Consider the following 23,132-nt stretch of genomic DNA (forward strand, 5'->3'; position numbering starts at 1 on the left):
ATTCACTGCATGAAGCTCTTGAAAATGTTTCAACAGCATGTGAAGGTGCTCAGTAAACACGTTTTTTTTAAATCACATCCAGATATTTACTGTTCTGTATCTATCCAAGTCTCTCCATGAGCTTGTTGCTTTGTGATCAATCCCGGATATCATAGCATTCTCTATGGATCATGTGCAGGTAGTGGTGTGATAATCAATCCATGTTTCACAGGCAAGTCATAAGCTACAAGTCAGCCAGGAGTGAACTAACAGCTGGTTGCCACTGACCTAGAGTGCAACCTCCTTTATTTGAATCATATGCTGCATTTTTTCAGCAAGCAAAATCAAATCTCAAATGTCTTTTATTTCCATTTTTTATAACCATGAAGCATTGCAACATTGGCAGAGTTAATCTCACCCCGTTCCGTCTTATCTCTGTAAACAGTCTGTTGCAACGCTTTGCCACCTTCCCTGAGAACAAACATAATAAAACAGTACTTACTTCATTAACTTGTCTGTAAACGTATTGTGCAGAATAAAGATAGGTTGGTGAATGATCAGAGATTCAGTGAGATATAATTACTGTCCCTAATTGAATATTAATGGCTGCAAAACCAAGGCTGTTTCTTCCTTACATTTTACACACTGCACAAAAGAGCTCTCTTCCCCACTGGATTCTCTGAAATATAAACAGAAAGTAGTATTATTTTAATTATTCTAATTTTTAAAATTTATTTCTAAATAATCATACGGTAAATTCCAAGTGAGTAAAGAATGAGCAAGGTTGCTAGCAATTGTCATAAGTGTCGTCAAATGAGAGGGAGCAACACGACTACATGTTAATTTTGATATGTTTTATTTACAGGCAACAGAGAGCCTATATAGCCACACAGGGGCCCTTAGCAGAGACAACAGAAGATTTCTGGAGAATGCTTTGGGAGCACAACTCTACAATTGTGGTTATGCTGACCAAGCTCAGAGAAATGGGCAGAGTAAGTGCCCTGTGCATCGCATCTTTTGATACATGGGCCTTGCACAAATATCGACCAAGTAATATTGTACCGCCTATACATTTTGATGCGTTGTTAACAGAGTGTATGGCTTATAATGGCTTGAAATACACAGCATGTTAAAGAGGAAGTTATGCAAATATTTTAAGCGGGTTCCTACGTTGCCTCTGATGAAAAGTTGCCTCCAAAACGTAATCTGCCTTTCCCTTTAAAACCTGCTGTGCGATTTTAAGATTGTGCAGCTCCAACTATTTGCTGCCCCCAACACTACAGACTGCAGAAACTGGAATGATTCAACTCTCCCCCAGTCCTAAATGAAAGGACCTGAAATGGCTGATTGACTAATTTCACCCTGTGTGACCTTCTCGTCAACCATACTCCTGTGATTGGTATGGGACCTCTCAAGGCACAATAAGTTGAGAGTACCAGCGGAACTGTGACACAGAGATGATCAGACTGATATTAGGGAATCCCCAAAATGCTTGGTGGACCAGATAATGTATTGCCTCACAATTCACAGCTGCTTTTGTGTTTTGCAGGAAAAGTGTCACCAGTATTGGCCTGCGGAGCGATCTGCTCGGTATCAGTATTTTGTAGTAGACCCCATGGCAGAGTATAACATGCCGCAGTACATTCTCAGAGAGTTCAAGGTCACAGATGCTAGAGTAAGTGATTTTTTTCAAATATCCTTTGAGTAAAACAATTATCAGCTTTACATCTATTTGAGAATGACCATGTTATACTTGTGTGAGATACACAGGCAAGCCACAGTTTGAGGGCTCAATAAACACTCAATTTTGTTATAGTTTGTCAGAATGCCTGCATTCAGTAACTTGCCCCAACATCTGTGAAAGACCACAGGCTGAATGCTGTAGCCGTATATGGGCAGTGCAGTCAGACCAGTATAGTTGCCTGTTTACATGTCCAGCTCACACTATAAATGGGGTGAATTTGAACACAGTGGGAACTTGGAATCAAAGCAAAGCCAATGTATTAAAAGTATAATATTGCTAGCTATCAAGGAGCAATATTCATCCATTAAGGGGCCACATCGTAGAACAGACCTTCTTAATAATTCATGTTTGTGATGTGGATGTTGCTGGCATATATTGCCCATCCTGAGTTGCCCTGAGAAGGTGGCAGTAGGTTGCCAACTTGAACCCATTTCAGTCCAACTGGGAAGTTGAACTTTACATGTGACTTAGTATGCAAACACGAGGAAGTACTACTTCAGTTGTACAAGTTTAGGGAGATATTCGAGTCGTGCAGAAATTCTAGTGCTGATTCAACAGGGGTGAAGGGAGTAAGCTATGGGGTGGAACTTTCCCAGAAAATGTCAAACTGTCAGGTTCTGACTGGAAACCACTGTCTTTGTCCACAGAGAAACGGGCAGGTTTTCTCCCCAGATCTTTGTCAGAAAAAAGCAGAGGGAAGGGGTGATTTCCAGCATCATTACTGACAGGCGGGGCCTAAATACAGCAAGCCCAGTTCCACAGGGTCAGGGCTTCATTTCTAAAGGGCACCCCTGTCTCAAATTGAAGTTAGAGACCCTCTCTCCCCATCATCGCTGGCATTGGGGCATTGGAGTCCCCCTCACCCCCACTCGTGCAGGAAAACCCACTCAACCCCCATCAGTGCAGGAACACTTCCCCTCCTCACAAATGCAGGAATTCCCCCCACTCCCTCACCCCACCAATGCAGGAATCTCCCATCCCTTGCCGCCGTCAATGCAGGAATTGCACCTCACTCAGCCCCTGCCCCACCAAAGCAGGAATCACCCCCCCCCCCCCAACCCCCCACTCTTACCTCCCCACCAATGCAGGCATCCCCTATCCCTAACCCCCCACCAATGCAGGAATCCCTCCCCCCCCCCCCACCCATGCTTGAATTTCTCTCTCTCTCCCCACACGGATGCAGGAATCCCCCCCTCACCCCCACCCGCTATCAATGCAGGAATCCACCCCCTCTTTCCCTCCTCGACCAATTCAGGAATCCCCCTTCACCCCCCTCACTGATGCCGAAATCCTCCTCCCACATGCCCCCTCCCAACCAATGCAAGAATATTTCCCCCCACTTCACCGCCCCAGTCATGCAGGAATCTCCCCACTCCTCCCCCAACAATGCAAGCACCCAGCGCCTCATCCACCAACAAAGCAGGAAAAGAAACCCTCACCGACCCCCAAACAATGCAGGCACCCTCTCACCCCACATTAATATGGGCAGCCCCTTCCTCACCTCCTCCAATAAAAACAATCCCCACCACACCCCCACCAATGCAGGCACCTCCCCTCACACCCAACCCCAATGGAGGAACCCCTTCAACTCTCACCAATGTAGGTATCATCCCCCTCACCCCCACCAATGCAAGCATCCCTCCTCAACCCCCACCAATGCAGGTATCCCCCATCATTGCCACCCTCCCCCCAATGTAATGGGAGGTTCCCTGTGGGAGTCCCTGGAGACCCCACCCCTGGCCCCACCCAGCTGGCATTGCCAACCTGGCAGTGTCAGGGCATCCCTCAGCCATATCCCTCACCAGCCAGGGGCTGTACTCGCCCCCGAGCCCCCAGCGTGGTCATCGCGACTGGCGTCCGTTTTTGGAAACCATTAATAATTTCCGGCATGACATCACACCGGTGGGTGAGGAGTGAGAAACATACGGTGAATCCGGAAACAACGGTGTAAAACCGTTTTTGAAAATTAAAACTCATTTAAATGCTTGGTAAGCAGGTTCACCTCCTCGCTGCGCATGAACCTGATTACGTCAGTGGAGTGGGCCCGGGAACATCTCATTCTGGGTTTTCGCTGGCGCAAATCCCATTATGGCCCTCTCAGGAGAGTTAGTGGTCATAAGGGGATTTGCGTCCATGGGGGATGTCGCTGGAAAATCTTGCCTGTGGTCAGAGGCTGTGTCACTCGGTTTTATTACCTGGCTATTATAGAGCTCAGAGGTTAATGGAATCAGATATTTGGAATCATGATGGGTGGATGGTGAATGGCTCTTTCCTACAGTAAAGAAATACAGAACAAAGTGAGGAATATCTGAAAGAAATCAAGAAAGGGCCGGAAGCTGGGATTCATAAGATACCACAGAGCAGATTCAATGGGCCAAATGGCATCTCATGAGAACACTGGCAGGTTACACTGATCTATTTAGTATCTGTGCATTGGATGCTATAAGCAAAGCAGTAAAACAAAGAGAATCAAAGGTGAACATAATCTCGAGTTTGTAACTGAACAGCATAATAGGTTCACAGTTTATTGCCTTAGCAAGACGGGAGTGAGCTGGAAAATTGAGGTCTTTCGACTCATCCTTCAATATTCCAGTGTGGATTTAGTTACACACAAATTCTAAAAGTCATTATGTGACAGCTAGCAATAATAACAGTAATAGCTGCAACATTAAGGCCAGTAATGCCCTTTTCCTGGTGTCTGGCCCCTCTTCAAATTTAACATCATCTGCATGGCGTCCGCAGAATAGAAAATGCAGCTTGGCCCAGTGCAGTTCATATGATGGACAAATCATTACCATTATTATGGTGACAAATGCTCTAATTATTCAACTGTAGTGTTTCTGCAAAGAATGGATTAGACGTTGTTGAGCTGATTTTCATGTCACTGTTACCATTTGGAAACAGTGTCAGCCTGGGGTTTTAGTACTTGAATTTATTTCCCTCCAGATATTCCTGGCCAGACAAATGTTGCTAACTAATTGACTCATAAATATCGCTGCTCTTAATATTCATGACAACAGCACGTTCATCAAGCATGAGGCCTGCCGTGGGTTCTCGTTATCAATTTTAACAGCTCAGGCAACTTTATCAGACTTCTATTGTCAAGATGAACACACATGCCATTATTAAATGGCAATGTTTCTTTTAAAAAAACAAAAGCACTGTACATGTCCCAAAGCAAATTGGCAAGTCAAGAAAAGGGGGACAGCCATCGTACTGCTTTGATCTGAGTGAATTATGGCGTGAATTTAGAAGCACTGTTAGATTTATTGACTTTAATGCATTACTTCAAACTGTCAAGTCTGCAGTTCCATCTTCAAGACTGGTTTTCCTATTAATTGGTATTGAAAAACATAAAATAAATGAACCGCACGAGATGTTCTGACCGTTATATTACCCGGGCAGCAGTTTTTTCAGTCTATTTTGATTCCTTAGAGAATTTAATGAGGCCTGGCTCATTGATCAAGACCTTATTGTGTTTTCTTGTGAAACAGGATGGTCAGTCACGCACAGTGAGGCAGTTCCAGTTTACTGACTGGCCAGAGCAAGGAGTGCCAAAGTCTGGGGAAGGATTTATTGATTTCATAGGCCAAGTACACAAGACAAAAGAACAATTTGGTCAAGATGGACCCATCAGTGTTCACTGTAGGTGAGTAATCTTGTCAATGTATTGCACCTTGCTCGATGAAAGTAAGGGACACAACTAAAACAAAAGGTGAGAGAGTTTCCTCCACAAATGTGCCTATACTATGTATAGGGGTCGCACAGTGGTTAACACTGCAGCCTCACAGCACCAGGGACCCGGGATCGATTCCAGCCTTAGGTGACTGTCTGCGTGGGTTTCCCCCGGGTGCCCCGGTTTCCTCCCACAGTCCAAAGATGCGCAACTTAGGTGGGTTGACCATGATCAATGCGCATTACGGGGATAGGACGGGGAGCAGTCCCAGGTAGGGTGCTCTTTCAGAGAGTCAGTGCAGACTCGATGGGCCGAATGGCCTCCTTTTGCACTGCAGAGATTCTATGGATTCTATGGAAAGTCAGCTCAGGTTGATACAGCATGGAAAATATTTGAAAGCAGGCAAGCTGCTGCACTGGGGGATTTTGATTAAAAGCAGTACAAAACATTTAACCACTAGTTGACAACGGTGAAAGAAAAATCACTGTCAGGTTACAAAACAGGGTCTGAGAGGTTGTGTGAAATTAAAAATACTACTCAGACCAGCCTTCACACAAAAACCCGGGTCTGGGACTTTTGATACACTTTGGGGAAACCACAGTAGACACTTTGAAATGTCTGGCTGCTTCCATTCCGGATGAAATGTGCATTTAGCCAACTAGGAATAAAGAAAACAGAACCCAACTAATGGAGGGAGACATTTGATATTGGATGTTTGTATCATCACGCAATCATCGGTATTTTTAATCCTATTTGAAATTTTAAAAATACACATTGAAACATTCTCAAGTTACTCTTGTAATTGTCGAATATTTAGTTGAATTACACCTCATTGTTGTTTAGTTTCCCTTCTTGCACCTAGTGGTGCGCTCAGGCAGACTTTCATCTGATTGCACACCTGGTGACAGGTCACTAGTCTGTAGCCAGAGGCTTAGAGCTCCGAGGGCCACCACTCCACATCAAGTGTGGGTGATCAAGAGTCACGGCCACTCTCACTGCCTGCCATTGGCGTGTGTTGGAAGGACTTTGTCAGTTGACCCTCAACCTGTTTGGCCACGTTATAAACACACGTCCCTTGGCCATCAATTCCTGAGGTGGGAGGACGCCATGGAGGCGCAGTGGTTAGCACTGCTGCCTCACGGCGTCGAGGACTCAGCATCGATCCTGGCTCCGGGTCACTCTAAATGTGGAGTTTGCACATTCTGTCCATGTCTGCATGGGTCTCAAAAGATATAGAGACTAGTTGGATTAATCATGCTAAATTGCCCCTCAATTGGAATATTTCTTTTTTTAAAGTCCTGGGGTGGGACTTAATAATCTTTATTAGTGTCACAAGTAGGCTTCCTGTCACCTCATTCCGGCGCCTGTTCGGGTACACAGAGAGAGAATTCAGAATGTCCAATTCACCTGACAAGCATGTTTTTAGGGACTTGTGGGAGGAAACCGGAGCACCCGGAGGAAACCCACGCAGACAGAGGGAGAACATGCAGATTCCGCACAGACAGTGACCCAAGCCGGGAATCGAACCCGGGTCCCTGGCGCTGTGAAGCAACAGTGCTAAACGCTGTGCTACCGTGCCGCCCCAGTTGTTCTTGAACCCAATTCTTCTGGCTCAGAGGCAGGGACCTCCCTTGCACATCATTAGAGCAAAGAAAATTCTCTTTCAATTTTTACAGAAATAGGAGTCAATTTTAACTATTTCATGCTGCACACTCTCGTTTCTCTCAGCACCGCATTACTCTATTAAAACCCACATCATCCAAGGCTTCAATCCTAGCCCCCAGCACTTCTCTCCCCTTTGTAACTGCTGGTTATCTGAAAGAAGTTCCTTGTTCACTTCTGGCTGCCAGTCTCTCTTTTGTCTTCCCATGCCCACAGCCAATTATGGTTTATTCCCCCACCAAACCTTCCTATCTGTTTCTCCCAACACTATAAATATGCTGTCCTTGTCCACAGACCATCATTTAAGTCATAACTTAACACAGCCTTCGGTTTTAACACCTTGTTGCCCGATACCTTAAAACTACGGAACACCATTTTTTTCCATTAGTAAGTTTGGGTTTTTAAAAAGGTACGCCTATCACCTCATCTATTTCTTCACTTCCGCTAGCATTTATATTCTTGTCAGTCCTGAAGTTTGCCTGTTGACCTTCATTTCAGTAAAATAAAAAACTGACAGGCCTCAAGGACGAAGAATTAAAAACACTGGGAGATCCATCTTCCATCATATATTCTTTTCAGACACAATCATTCTTTCATTCCTGGGTACATTAGGTGAAGGTTGAAAGAATGGCCAAGAACGGATTAGTCAAAAGGTAATGTATATATCCTGCCAACTTTGAATTCGTCGACAAGGAGGAAAAAGAAGAGGAACACACAGGCCAAATTGTCCCAAATCCCATGTTGTCCGTCAGGTCCGAAAGTGGGTGGTGAGGCCACATGGGTGACCGATGTGTGGTGATTCTCCCTTTGAGGGCAACATAGCAGAGTAAGGGTCACATGGCCTGTGTGCCCAATCAGAGTGTGGAATCACCCTGTGGTGGAAGAGGCTCCTAGACAGAGACATTTTGGGAGCTAGTTACAGCCATGTGGCTGCTGTACGATTTTTATTAATAAATACATTTTATGTCCACTAATGATGTCTGTGAAAGTGCATCATTGCATCTGGCAATGAGGCTATATTATCAGGCGGCACAGTGGTGAACACTGCTGCCTCACAGTGCCAGGGACCTGGGTTCAATTCCAGCCCTGGGTCACTGTCTGCGTGGAGTTTGCAATTTCTCCCCATGTTTGTGTGGGTTTCCTCCGGGTGCTCTGGTTTCCTCCCACAGTCCAAAGATGTGCAGGTTAGGTGGATTGGCCACGCTAAATTGCCCCTTAGTGACAAAAAAGATATGTAGGTTAGATTAGGGGTTAATGAGACAGGGCAGGGAAGCGAGTTTAGGTGAAACACTCTTTCAGAGGGTCAGTGCAGACTCGATGGCCCAAATGGCCGCCTTCTGCACTGTAGGGATTCTATGATTCTATGACACTGCCTCTGGACCAACGCCGGTGAGTATTCTGCTTTAATCAAAGTCTAGAAAAAAGTACTCACCAGAATTCCTCTATTTGGGCGAATGGATCCGTTTGACTAGGCACAATCCGTCAAGCGCCTTGAGTATTATTTCCAAGCAAACAAAATAGGGGAGGAGGCGAAATACAAACCAATTCTCCTCAGTGTTTGTAGAACTCAGACCTATAACCTTATTCACAGTCATCCAGCCCCAAGCACACCCAACTCCAAGTCATTTCGTAACCTTATGGATTTAGTGAAGGCTTAATTTCAGCCTCAACCATCAGTCATAACCTATAGCTTGCAGAGGTCAACATAAATTTCAAACAAGCAATGGAGATAGAGCTGGCCATGAACACAATTGTGCCCGTCCACCAGTTAGGGCAGGAACCTGCAGCCAGCCAAGGCGCTAAAACCACTGAAGCTACCACAAAGCGGGAAACTATTTCAGTCACCAACGAAACAAAAAGGTACAGAATAGACAATCAGTCAGTAATGCTTAAAGGGGAATGTTACCAATGTGGAGGTTACCAGGCTCCTGAATCATGTTGGTTTAAAGAGGCTGAGGTTTTTAATTGTCATGAAAGAGGAAATTTATGAAAGCAGTGCAGAGCCTAAGTCAAGATTGGCAAGTAATCGGTCAACAATGCAGAAAAGCCTAGCCCCAATGATTCTGGTATTCACTCTCCAGTTAATCTAGAAACAGGCAAGATAGACCCTATTACTCTAACGCTCCAGGTAAATGGGGATCCTCTTAAGCTGGACGTGGATACAGGGGCGTCAGCCACTGTGATGGGCGAGCATACATTTCTGTGCCTAAGAGAGGGAGTCCAAACATTAACTAGAAGAGCACTTTTCTACCAAGTTGAAGGCTTACACAATAGAAGCAATAAAAATAAAAGGCATCGCAATTCAACCTGCAAGCTATGGACAACAGTCTACCCAGCTCCCAGTGATAGTCCGGGATTCGACCCAGCTCCCAGTGATAATTTGTTAAATTGGGCTGAGATTTTTCAAGTGTTGGAAGCGGGACGGCCCGAATGCAGATCAGGAACTGGGCTAATTGAGATCCACGTTTGGCCGAAGTGAGAGACAAAGTTCTTTTTGGACGGGTAAATGAGCCAGTTTCCGAGGAAATTAAACCATTTTTTACCTGCAAAAATGAATTGAGTTTTCAGGTTAGCATCATGCACTGGGGAGCAAGAGTAATCACCCTGTACCAGGCAGAGGGCTGCTCCTCACTGAATTACCCAGCACTCATTCTGGCACCTCTAAGATGAAGATGCTGCCAGGAGCTATGCCTGGTGGCCTGGTATTGATGCTGATAAAGGAAAGCTGGTCAAACGCTGTCAACAATGCCAACTGCAACAAAGGTTTCCTGCTACAGCCCACTGTACCCTTGGGAATGGCCTGGCCGGCTACGGGAGCAAATCCATGTTGATTATGTTGCTGCATTCCTGGGCACAATGTTTTTGCTCATGATTGATGTACCCTCTAAATGGATGGACATTTTTGAGGTGAAGTCACCGACATCACATGCTACCATCGAAAGATTACGCCAATGCTTTTCAACTCACGGACTACCTGAAGTCATGGTATTAGACACTGGAACTGTATTCACGAGTGCCATGTTTCAAATCTTCGCCACACTCAATGGTACTAAACACACTCGAACTGCACCTTACCACCCAGCATCAAACAGATTAGCCAAGAGAGCCACCAAACTTTCAAGTCTGGCCGAAAGAAACTTTCAGGATGAACCGTGGAAACCAAAATCTCATGATTCCTCGTCAGCTATCGTACCACTCCACATGCAACAACGGGAGTTCCACAGCAGAACTACAGACGAAACATCATCTCAGAATGAGACTAATCGTCGTGTTTCTAAATTTGTCAGGGAGAGTAGAAGCCAGCCAAAGTAATCAGAAAGCAAGCCATGACTCACATAGTCTTCTTCTTCGACGATTGTATGAACACTCACTAACGAGTATGATTGTCTTGCTAAGAAACCCCCGTGTTACTGGTCATGGATTCTGTGGATTGTTGCATAGCTGATCAGCCCGATCCTGAATCACATAGTACCGCACGATCAGTTATGTTAAACAAAGCCATACCCGTGAGAAACTTAAGAAGTGGGTCAAGTTGGAATTATTGTATCAAAGGCCCGGACCTCTTTCATGCCAAGTGGATGTGGAGGACTGGATCATTCATTCATACACACCTAGTCTACTTGTGGTGTAGGGAGATGCTCCAGTAGTCAGTGTTGTGATCAAGAAATATTTGAACCCATAAGCACCAAAATACCTGATCGACCTGTTATCGACATGTGGAAGCAAATAGCAATGTCCTGAGGCCGACGATACGTCGCGCAGCATACTCTGCAAGTACGCTGCTTTGGAGGGGGCGAAGCATCACAAAAGAGGCGCCGCCCCCGATTTGGTCGGGAACTGTGATTCTCCGGCCGATCGCCGAACACAATTTCGGCATTGACGACCGGAGAACCAATCCCTCTATTTATAATTGTCCAACTCATGCACAGGATGCTTAGTTAACTTTAGGACTGAGCAAATTAGTTAGAGAAGATTGTATAAAGGACTTAAAGGGGGAGGAATGTGGTGGTTGTCTCTTTAAGGGCAACACAGCAGAGTAAGGGTCACATGGCCTATGTGACCAATCAGGACTTAGACTGTGGAATCACCCCATGCTGACAGAGCCTCCTATGCAAGAGGCATTTTGGGAGCTAGTTACAGTCATGAGTCTGTTGTACGTTTCTTATTAATACATAACTTTTGTTAATGAAGTCTGTAAAAAAAAGTGCATCTTTACACGTCGGGACTCTGGACAGGGTAGGTGCCAGCAGTGGCCAATTGAGCGCCCCCATCAGAAGTAACCACTAATGAGGCTGTAGGAAGTAGAAGAGAGCACTTCCATGTTGACTCGTTCTCAAAAGCTAAGTAAGCTTTTTTTTATCCATTGTGCCAGAGCCAGGCATGTAGGCCTTGGAGATTAAAAAGGTGAATCTTCCAGCAGTGATGCCTGACTTCGTAGTTAGGGGATGGCCGGGACAATGGAGCAAATATTAAGGAAGAATACACAGTGATGGCAGGAAGATATCAGGCCCCCTCCCCTCAAGCCTTATGCCACGTGAAGGCTGGTGAAATTAAGCTCACAATGTTGACGATTCTAGAAGTCTAGAATAAAGTAGGCAAAAAGGACCACACAAATATGTGTACTTTTACTAAATGGTTTCATTCCACCGCCCTCACAGCAATATTGAAGCCTTCAGTGTTTGTGAGCGTCGGGGCTCCTATTATTGCTCAACCACATTGAATAGAACCATTCAAATTATAGCAATTAGATGTGAACACTGCCAAATAAGTTAGTCATTTTTTTAAAAGCTAAATACCCAACATACTTCACTGGCTCTTTATGCACTCTAGTGTTTACAAAACCCTTACTGTCTGTTGTGTTAATAGGGTTTACAGTAGCACATTCAAAATATTGGCTGCAGTATTATATTTAATAATTGCTCAGTGTGTGGGAAGCCATTACCAACATAGTCTCTCAGCCACTCGATTGTCATTTAATTAATGTTCTTTTCCTCCCCATAGCGCTGGCGTTGGGAGGACTGGTGTTTTCATAACACTAAGTATTGTATTGGAAAGAATGAGATACGAGGGTGTTGTGGATATCTTTCAGACTGTCAAGATGCTAAGAACACAACGGCCAGCTATGGTGCAGACGGAGGTAAGGAAATAGTTTTTAAATAATTAAATGCTGCTGCATTCTCATTTGTTTTCCATTAGCTCTATTTAAACAGCTTTCATTCTAAGATAACAGCTATAACCTGACTGATCACAGCCCTTTATGATAGAGCATTTAAAGAAAAATTGTCATTTACATAGTCAAATTGACAGTCACTTATAGATGAGATGTGAAAGGAGAGAACTCCTTTTGTATCTTGTGAAATGCATGCTGTACGTGCTGGCTTCTAATGCAGAGGTCATACCAGCTGCAGACTATACAATAATTCTCAGCTTTTGGTAAGGCACGTGGCTAATAAACCTAGTGAAAATGGCTCTTTCCAGTCAATGCTTTTTTGAATTCTGGCTATCCGCACTTAAGGATTGCAGATGGCGTCACATATCCTGAAGGATTGGTAAACAGTGCCATTTCCCAGGCAATATCGATGCAGCTGCAGTGTCACAGAGCGGAGGGAAGCTGGTTCGTACGCCGCCGTATTGTCATGGTTAATCCTCACGTGCTACGAGCTGATTTGAATATCAGATGATCAATGCACCTTGTCCTAATGCCGAACTCAAGGGCGGAGTCACAGAGAAAGGGCTCCTGTTTGCCCACAGCTGCAATATAGTTTATGTAATATATCCAGAGAGAAGCAGCAAAACAAAAATATATGGGCAGAAGTTAGGGTGAATAATCTGAATCATACTAAGTGGAAAAAACCCCTAAGTGTTCGAACCAATTGCACAACCAATCATGGTAATTGAATTTGTATGTATGTCTGAACGCTGAATGGATGAAAAACCTGAGGTGGCCAAACTTATTCTGTTTTAGATTTATTCTTAAGTCCTCAAGTATAACTAAATGGGTTAGCAACACCATTATTCAAGAGCAGCAGATGCCATGGGCGCGATTCAACTAAATGGGAACAAAGTCCCATAGTGAGCACGTTTACAACGCCACTTGCATTACATATCGGGCCTCCGCGGGGAAAGCGCAGTCGAGGCCGCACATAGTCCTGTTTTCTACACCGAGGAGCTCTGCTCAGCGCAGCCCCCGACGCGAACCCAAACCCACCCCAAAGCCCCAACGCACTATGGGAGGGTCCCCATCCACACCCCTGCATCATCCCAACATCTGCGAAGGGCACCCCCAGCCCGATCGTACCTGCGCCAAAATTGCCAGCTTGGCACCTTGGCAGTGCCAACCTGGCACTCTGACAATACCCATTCCAGCTGGCAGTGACAGGCTGGCATCCGGGTGGCATTGACTGGGTGCCAGCCTGGCACTGCTAGGGTGCCAGATTGGCAGTTCCAGGGTACCCAGGTGGCACCACCAGTGTCAGGGTACCACACTGCCCAAAGGGCATGCACCTGGGCCTCCGATCCACTTGGAGACCCTCACAAGTGCCGTTCCATCTGGTCTCCATTTGTGGGGACCAGTACTAAACAACGCTCACCCAATGTCTCGGAGGCGAAGGAGATGGATACTATCGCCTCGGGTACCTCGGGAAACTTCATTTTAGAGTGAGACTAACTGACTCGCTCTAAAATGCAGATTTGCTAAAAGGCCTGGAGGTATGGACAGGGTGGATAGCAAGAAGCTTTTTCCCAGAGTGGGGGACTCAATTACTAGGGGTCACGAGTTCAAGGTGAGAGGGAAAAAGTTTCAGGGAGATATGCGTGGAAAGTTCTTTATGCAGAGGGTGGTGGGTGCCTGGAACGCATTGCCTGCGGAGGTGGTAGAGGCGGGTACGATAGCGTCATTTAAGATGTATCCAGACAGATACATGAAAGGGCAGGGAGCAGAGAGATAAAGATCCTTAGAAAATAGGCAACAGTTTTAGATAGAGGATCTGGATCGGCGCAGGCTTGGAGGGCCGAAGGGCCTGTTCCTGTGCTGTAATTTTTCTTTGTCCTTTGTTCACTCATACGTCTTTTGCTCTGCTTGTATCCTCCTCTACAGAGCAGGAGCTGTCAGGTCATCAAGCACTAGTCTTGCAGCCAGGGACCGGCATATCATTGCCTCCACTCAACTGCATTGGCCTCTGGCTTACTTTACCCTACACCTGATCATGTTTCGATTGCAAGTGAGAGGGCGAATGAATGAATGTTCACCAGTATTTCCGTGGTAGAGAGAACTGTAACTGTACTCTTCAGATATATCCTCACCTGCAACCTCTTGAGACAACAATGGTACTTGCCAGCTGTGACTTGTTTGGCAGCATTCTTGTCTCTGAAGTCACATGGTTCTGGGTTCAAATCCCCCTCCAGGGTTTGAGCAGAAAAATCAAGGCTGCCACTCCACAGTACTGAGGGAGTGCTGCATTGTCGGAGGCACCATTTATATTTTTTGGATGAGGCGCCATCTGCCTGATTGGTGGACATAAAAGATCCTGCAGCACTAGTTTGAAGAAGAGCGTGGAATCTATCCCTGGTGTACTGGCCAATATTTATCCCTCAGTCAACAGCACATGAAAAAACGATCATCACATTTCCCTCTGTGGCGGTTTGCTTAGTGCAAATTGGCCACTGCATTTCATACTTTACAACAGTGCCTTCTAAAGTACTTCCAGTCGTAGTAAAGCACTGTGACGTGTCTAACAGCTATGGAAAGTGTTCTATAAATGGGATCTTTTTTTTCTGTTAACGACGCTGCATAAGCATTCTGATTTGATCAGCTACTTTTGTGGTTCTGGTGAGAAATGTGTTAGCTGGTGAAGTGGCTGAAGAGTACATTAAAAAATACATTAACCTTAGTCCACTGATGGCACAAAGACTCCCCCACCTTAGCCCAACAGCCAGGCAACAGACGAGGCCAATTATTGCCATTGCTTCTTTGTCATGGACTGATAAGTGCTCGATATTGGCATGTACCATGCCATTCCTTGGCACATATATTGCCTACTGGAGAACTAATGCATGTGGTTAAATGACTGCTGCAGTCCCCGGGATCTGTGGAATGGCTGGCTGTCATGTTAGGTGTAAGGGAATAAGGGCCTGAGATGAGAAGCGGGATTCTCCGCCATCGGTGCGATGGCCCGACGCCAGCGTCAAAAACGGCGCGAACCACTCTGGCGTCGGGCCGACCAGAAGTAGCGGAATTCTCCGCACTTCCGGGGGCTTGGTGGATGCCGGAGGGGTTGGCACCGCGCCAGCCGGCGCCGAAGGGACTGCGCAAGTCCGCGCATGCGCCAAAGGGCCGGCGTGATCCCGCACATGCGCGGAACTGCCGGCGTATTCTGGCGCATGCGCAGGGGGGTGTCTTCTCCGTGCCATGGTGGAGCCGGGTCCAGCGCGGAAGGAAGAAGTGACCCCACGGCACAGGCCCGCCCGCAGGTTGGTGGGCCCCGATCGCGGGACAGGCCACTGTGGGGGCCCCCCGGGGTCGGATCCATCCGCGCCCTCCCCCCCCCCCCCGAGGACCGCCCCAGCCGACTTACCTGCCAGTTCCCGCTGTGTGGGACCATGTCTAATCCACACCGGCGGATCCAGCCAGAAACCGACGGCGGGTCTGGCCAGAAACCGATGGCGGCTCGGCCCATCGGGGCCCGGAGAATTGCGTGAACCCCGCCCCTGCCCAAAAACCGGCGCCGTAGAATACGGCAGCCGGTGACGGGGCCGGATTCGCACTGCCCCCCGAGGATTCTCCTACCCGGCGAGGGATCGGAGAATCCCGCCCGAGATCGTCAGTGTGCCAGCATGGATTACAGGAGAGGGAGTGGTTGACTAGAGTGTTAGCATCACTTTGGTTCTGGACCAAGAATGGTGCCACATAATAAAGGATAATGTTTGACTTATTGCATAGGGTAATTCAGTGCAACAGTGATATTCGCCTGCAAACATTCAGGCTTTTATTTAACCTAATGGGGTCATCAAACTGCAGACTATACAGCCTAAAATTGTGCTCCTATTTCTGATATTCTTTTAAGTTCTACCAATGCCACAAGGAAATCCTTGGGTTTTTGAATGTCCCAGACAAATTTAGATCATAAACATTTCAAATGAAGCTTCAGAAAAGTTTGATGCCTGTTTTGTCCATTCTGGTGCATCCATTATTTTGTTCCCTCTTCAAAGAACTTGCCCATCATTTCAGCTGCATGCAGTCCTTGCTTTGGAATTACTGCTTGAGGTGTTTCAGTTTGACGCTTGTGAAAAGGTGGCCCACATCGTATCTCTGTTTTGCCACTGCACCGATGTCATAAATCATGAGGAACGACATATGTTTGATGCCCGAAAAACCATGTCGACTGTCCTCTCAGTCATAATATACACCAGTATATCATGGTGCAGACACACACTGATGGACACACAGTGGGACCAATCAACACACACAACACCGCAGCCAATCACCAGTTAGAACATATGCACTATAAAGACAGGGGGCATAAGAGTTCCCGCTCATTCGAGCTGCAGCTAGCTAGGAGGACAGAGCTCACAGCCTGCAACACAGACATTCACCATGTGCTGAGTGCATCGACTGGTTAGGACAAGGCAAAGGTCTTTAATTAAAGCTAGTATCATGTTAACCCACAGTCAGAGTATGTTAAACAGTTAATGATTCAATAAAATAGTGTTGCACTATTTCAAGTGTTGATGACCTGTATGTGTTCCACGGATCCAGAACACCCAACACAACATGGTACCAGGAGTTGAGGGATATTAGCACTTCTTAGACCTACCTGCCTTCCGCCACCATTCCGTCATCCTGCAACATGGACAACATCTGCCCGCCGCCGCCGCTCCACATCGCCGTAAACCTAGGGGCCAACTGGAAGATATTCAAACAGCGCTTCCAGCTCTTCCTTGAGGCCACAGACAGGGAGGATGCCTCGGCTACCAGGAAGATTGCTCTCCTCCTCTCCACGGCCAGAGACCATGCCATCCACATTTTCAATTCTCTCACCTTTGCGGATGATGAAGATAAAACAAAGTTCAAGACGGTCCTCCTCAAGTTTGACACTCACTGCAGCGTAGAGGTGAATGAAAGTTTTGAGCACTACGTGTTCCAACAACGTTTGCAGGGTAAGGATGAACCTTTCCAATCCTTTCTCACTCACCTCCGCATCCTTGCGCAGTCTTGCAGCTGCGGGCCCACCTCCGACTCCATGATACGCGACCAGATCGTTTTTGGTGTTCAGTTGGACCCCCTACGACAGCAGCTCCTCAAAGTAAAGCAGCTCACCCTAGCGACCGCCATTGAGACCTGTGTCTTACACGAAAACGCTACGAGTCGGTATTCCCACATCCAAGCGGCTGAAACGGCGCGGCAAGGTCCCCACAAGGCGGAACGGGTCCAAGTGATTGAGCAACTCCAGGGACTCATTCTGGATGAGGGCGGCCATTTCGCGCGCTTTTCGCGGACTCCCGCGCTTGTGCGCACCAAACGAGGGGACGGCGACGTTGAAGAACGTAATGCGCAGGCGCGCACCATGCACGACCGCACCGCGTATGCGCGGTGGCGCAGCGAACGTGCTGACGCTACGACGTGCGGCAACTGTGGCTCCGTCCATTTAAAACGGCAATGGCCCTGCCAAATCGCGCCAATGCCTACGATGTGGCAGACTTGGCCACTGTGTTGCCTGCTGCTGAGCAGCTCAGCCTGCCAATTCATATCGCTTCAGCCAGCCTCGCAGGAATGACCGGGCAATTCAACCCACGGTCACCGAGTCCAATGCGGACCTCCCACACAGCAGGACCCGAAGGCACCTTTTCGAGTCGGTGTCGTGACAAAAAACAGGCTGTCCCCGTAGCAACGACACCAGCTGCTGTCGGTATACAGCATCGATCCAGACGATGAGTGGTGTGCCACCCTGACGATCAACCGGTCCCAAATACGATTCCGCCTGGACACTGGTGCCTCCGCCAATCTCATTGCGTGGTCTGATTTCCTAAGCCTTCGTGTCAAACCAGCCATCCTTCCATCAGCCTGCCAGCTATTGGATTATAATGGCAATGTCATTGCTGCTCACAGCTTGTGCCAACTTGAAGTGACGCACAGGTCACGCAAAGCCATCCTTCCTTTTGAAATCGTGGGCTCCTCGAAAGCCTCCCTGCTTGGCGTGCAGGCATGCAAGCTGTTGAACCTCGTTCAGAGAGTTCACTCTCTCGCTCTTGATGACACATCTGCCTTTCAGGACACTGACTTCAGGGCTCAACTTGACGCCATCATCGACCAGCACCACAACGTCTTCGAAGGCATGGGCACGCTCCCATATACGTACAAGGTCTTATTGAAACAGAACGTCACGCCTGTGGTGCACACACCTCATAGGGTCCCAGCACGCCTTAAGGACCACCTCAAGCAGCAGCTGCAGGACCTCCAGGACCAAGGAGTGATCTCCAGAGTCACGGAGCCAACCGACTGGGTCAGTTCCATGGTATGTGTAAAAAAGCCTTCCGGCAAATTGAGAATTTGCATTGATCCCAAGGATCTGAATCGCAATATCATGAGGGAGCATTATCCAATTCCCAAGCACGAAGAGATCACATGCAAGATGGCTCACGCCAAGCTCTTCACCAAACTCGACGCCTCAAAAGGATTCTGGCAAATCCAGCTCGACAAATCCAGCAGGAAACTGTGTACATTCAATACCCCCTTTGGCAGATATTGTTACAACAGGATGCCGTTTGGGATCATATCTGCTTCAGAAGTGTTCCATAGGATCATGGAACAAATGATGGAAGGCATTGAAGGTGTTCGCGTCTGTGTCGACGACATAATCATTTGGTCCACCACCCCGCAGGAGCATGTCATTCACCTCCAGCACGTGTTCAAACGCATACGTGAGCAGGGCCTACGCCTCAACAGGGCCAAATGCTCTTTTGGGCAGACGGAACTCAAGTTCCTCGGGGACCACATCTCCCAGTTGGGTGTACGGCCGGATGCGGACAAGGTGGCTGCTATCACAGCCATGAAAACGCCAGGGGACAAGAAGGCGGTCCTCCGATTTCTGGGCATGGTCAACTTTTTAGGGACGTTCATCCCTAACCTCGTCTCTCATACCACGGCTCTCAGGAACCTGGTCAGGAAGACGACAGACTTCCAATGGCTCCCTGCCCACAAGCGCGAATGGAGAGAACTCAAAACCAAACTGACCACGGCCCTGGTCTTAGACCAAAATTTTGACCGATGCCAGCCAATCCGGTATTGGGGCAGTGCTCCAGCAACGTGATGAGGTCTCATCATGGGCCCCCGTTGCATACGCGTCAAGCGCCATGACCCCCACGGAACAGCGCTACGCACAGATAGAAAAGGAGTGCCTGGGCCTTCTGACCGGTGTGGTTAAGTTTCACGATTATGTGTACGGACTTCCTCAATTCACCGCCGAGACCGACCATCGCCCGCTGGTCAATATAATACAGAAAGACTTGAACGACATGACGCCTCGCCTCCAGCATATTCTTCTCAAGCTCTGGCGATACGACTTCCAGCTGGTCTACACCCCGGGCAAAGACCTCATTATTGCCGACGCTCTCTCCAGGGCAGTCAACACTCCGTGTGACCCAGCTGGATTCGTCTGCCAGGTTGACGCCCATGTGTCCTTCTTGGCCTCCAATCTGCCTGCCACGGATGAACGCCTCGTCCAAATTCGCCGGGAGACGGAGGCTGACCCTTTGCTACAGCGTGTCATACGCCACCTAACAGACGGGTGGCTCAAGGGCCAATGCCCTCAGTTCTATAATGTTAGAGATGATCTGGCAGTAGTAGACGGGGTTCTTCTGAAACTGCACCGCATTGTCATCCCGCATAGCATGCGCCAGCTCGTCCTGGGACAGCTGCAGGAGAGCCATCTTGGCGTGGATAAGTGCCGCCGATGGGCCCGAGAGGCAGTGTACTTTCCCGGCATTAATGACGACATAGCCAACACAGTGCTCAACTGCCCCACTTGTCAGTGCTTCCAGCCAGCCCAACCACGTGAGACCCTGCAGCCCCATGAGTTGGTCACGTCACCTTGGACCAAGATGGGCATCAGCCTGTTCCACGCGCTGGGTAGAGACTATGTCCTGATTGTGGACTACTTTTCAAATTACCCGGAGGTGATAAGGTTGCACGAATCACATCGTCTGCAGTCATCCGTGCCTGTAAGGACACCTTTGCTTGACGCGGCATCCCACTCATGGTGATGTCAGACAGTGGTCCCTGCTTCGCAAGCCAGGAATGGTCCAACTTTGCCAGGCGGTACAATTTTGCACATGTGACATCCAGTCCCCTGTACCCCCAATCCAACGGCAAAGCAGAGGAGGGCGTCCACATAGTCAAACGGCTCCTCTGCAAGGCTGCTGATGCTGGGTCCGATTTCTACCTCGCCTTGCTGGCCGATCGCTCCGCCCAACTGTCCACTGGCCTGTCGCCAGCCCAGCTGCTCATGGGTCGCACCCTGAGGACGACGGTGCCGTTCATTCATGTCCCAGACCTCGACCACGTTCTGGTCCTTCGACGGATGCAGCTGTCTCGTGCACAGCACAAGGCGGCTCATGACTTCCGTGCAGCTGATCTTCCTGCTCTGGCTCCAGATGACAACGTGGCATCCATCTTCCAGATGGTGGCTGGTCTGCAACCGCTGTGGTCCTTCGGCAGGTGGCCCCCCGCTCGTTTCTGGTTCGTCTACCGGATGGCTCCATTCTGCGCCGTAGTAGACGTGCCCTTCATCTCGTTCCGCGCTCGCTACGTGATCCTCCACTGTCGCCTCGCCCTCCTGCTGACCCTGCCATGGACGATGCAGAGCTCCTGGTCACTCTGCATCCTCCTCACTCTGACGCAGTCTAGCCCATTCCTCAGCCGGCGGCTCCCGACCCACCCTTGAGGCGGTCAACCAGAATTCGTCGCCCACCTCAGAGACTTAATTTGTGGGCTTATGGACTTTCTGATTTGTTCTGTTCTTCCGTTTACTCGTTTACATGGTTTGTATATAGTGGTCATCTCGTTATTCTTGTGACATACTGTTTTTCTGCACCAGGCACCTTCCCAAGTAAATAGCTTAGTTCTCATGTACATAGTCCTGTAAATATTTTGCACACACGTCGTCGGGGACATTCTCACCATACACTATTTATTGCCACACGGGTACATTTTTTTAATAAAAGGTGAGATGTCATAATATACACCAGTATATCATGGTGCAGACACACACTGATGGACATACAGTGGGACCAATCACCACACACAACACCGCAGCCAATCACCAGTTAGAACACAAGCACTATAAAGACAGGGGGCATCAGAGTTCCCGCTCATTCGAGCTGCAGCTAGCTAGGAGGACAGAGCTCACAGCCTGCAGCACAGACATTCACCATGTGCTGAGTGCATTGACTGGTTAGGATAAGACAAAGGTCTTTAGTTAAAGCTAGTATCGTGTTAACCCACAGTCAGAGTATGTTAAACAGTTAATGATTCAATAAAATAGTGTTGCACTATTTCAAATGTTGGTGACCTGTATGTGTTCCACGGATCCAGAACACCCAACACAACACTCTCCGCACTTCAAATAATACCGGTAATGCAGACTGCTGCAAGATGATGGAATAAGCCTTGATATGTACGAATCTGTTCCTGTGAATGCAAGCTACCCAAATTTATCAAGAGGTCAGAAATAGGATGGCATTCAGTGTGGAAATGTGTGACATACGTGAATGCAGTTAATGATGTCTTGCATTATCTCATTCTGCAGCGTTGCTGAGTGGGACTCTTTCCAGGCGGAAATTCCTGGGTGTGGCAAACAATCTACCAGTGACCTGCTTGACACTTTTGTGTGCTGAAGCTCGGGAATGTGATTATCAGCCCAGAAATTGATCTGGGAGGACCCTTGCCATGTAAAAAGTCAACAGCGCTGCCTCTCTGACAGTGCCTGGAAAAGCCATCCCTGTTATGGAGCTGGTCTGCAAGGCCAGCTGCAGGAATCTGCATCGTCCTGTTATGGTCTCCTTCAGAAATGGAATTTTGTGCGGGCAGGCTTCTCTGCACAGCTCCAAGTAAAATGTCTGATATCCGACTGGCAATGTTTGAAAGGCGTATCTGATGTAAAATTCACCTGTCTGACGGTGCCTCCTTCACATTCTGCAAATGTGAAGGTGTGTCCACAGCTGCTGAAGATGACAAGCAGACACCAATAAGAAATGTGGTACCAGCTTAAGAAACACTCAACAAAGACCCTTTAATTTCCCTTTTCCAAAAAGACTGAAATAGTAGATAATCCTGGCCACAATGTAGGTGTGAGCTGTATGAAGGCCATTTGCAATAGTTTTATTTTCTTTAGAGTTTAGTGCGAGGGAAAGGCAGGGTTGAACTGAAATATTTCCGTATATATTGAGTGTGGAGGATGCATTGAATTTTACGTGCCTGAATAATAATCCCTGGGTTCCATCTGTGATCACAATGATGACAGTTCCACAGTCTGAGCTGCCAGAATTTGTCATTTTTCTTTCAGTGAAAGAACCTGAAGCTATTTTTAATCGGCCCTTGGCAACAAACAGTGTGGTTTTGTGTTTACATGAAACATAGTTTGTCCTATTCCATTCTTCACTGACAAAACATTGTCACTGCAAACGTCAGCATCTTAGGAATACGCATGGCAGTTGAAAAGAAAGCGGTCCAAACTGAAGAGACTCTGAAAGGCAGTAAATAAGTTGGGCAAGGACTGAACCCCTTTTCTGTCCTATGCATTTCTGACAAGGTGAAGTTCTACTGAGCTTCGGAGTACGGTATTGTAATTTCCTTGCAACCTGCCAATAGTCAGCATTGTCATGCTCCGGTTGTGAGAGATGTTGAGGTTTGATTGCCTCATTCCCAAACAAACTAATTTCCCCCGGGGTCCCTGGCATCTGAAGGGAAGGATTACGTGCATAAACCCCTGAGTTAGGAAACCTTACTGTGTCGCTGAAAGGAGCATGCATTCCGATGATGTACAAAGCCTGGGGAATAATACCTACCTAGAAATATAC

The 23,132-nt window shown here is 47.7% G+C and overlaps 1 protein-coding gene across 27 annotated transcripts in view; it reads left to right on the plus strand.

Annotated features, from left to right (window-relative positions):
* The window catches only part of LOC140429768 (receptor-type tyrosine-protein phosphatase delta-like), a 3,491,723-nt gene that overhangs the window by 3,463,078 nt on the left and 5,513 nt on the right, over positions 1-23,132 (plus strand). For all 27 annotated transcript variants that reach the window (XM_072517184.1, XM_072517188.1, XM_072517191.1 and 24 more), the window contains 4 exons: positions 845-971; positions 1,529-1,654; positions 5,218-5,372; positions 12,063-12,198. In XM_072517184.1, the coding sequence (XP_072373285.1) occupies positions 845-971; positions 1,529-1,654; positions 5,218-5,372; positions 12,063-12,198 (544 nt within the window). The remainder of the gene's footprint in view (positions 1-844; positions 972-1,528; positions 1,655-5,217; positions 5,373-12,062; positions 12,199-23,132) is intronic.

The sequence above is a fragment of the Scyliorhinus torazame genome, chromosome 9, assembly GCF_047496885.1.
Source record: "Scyliorhinus torazame isolate Kashiwa2021f chromosome 9, sScyTor2.1, whole genome shotgun sequence".
Taxonomy (NCBI): Eukaryota; Metazoa; Chordata; class Chondrichthyes; order Carcharhiniformes; family Scyliorhinidae; genus Scyliorhinus; species Scyliorhinus torazame.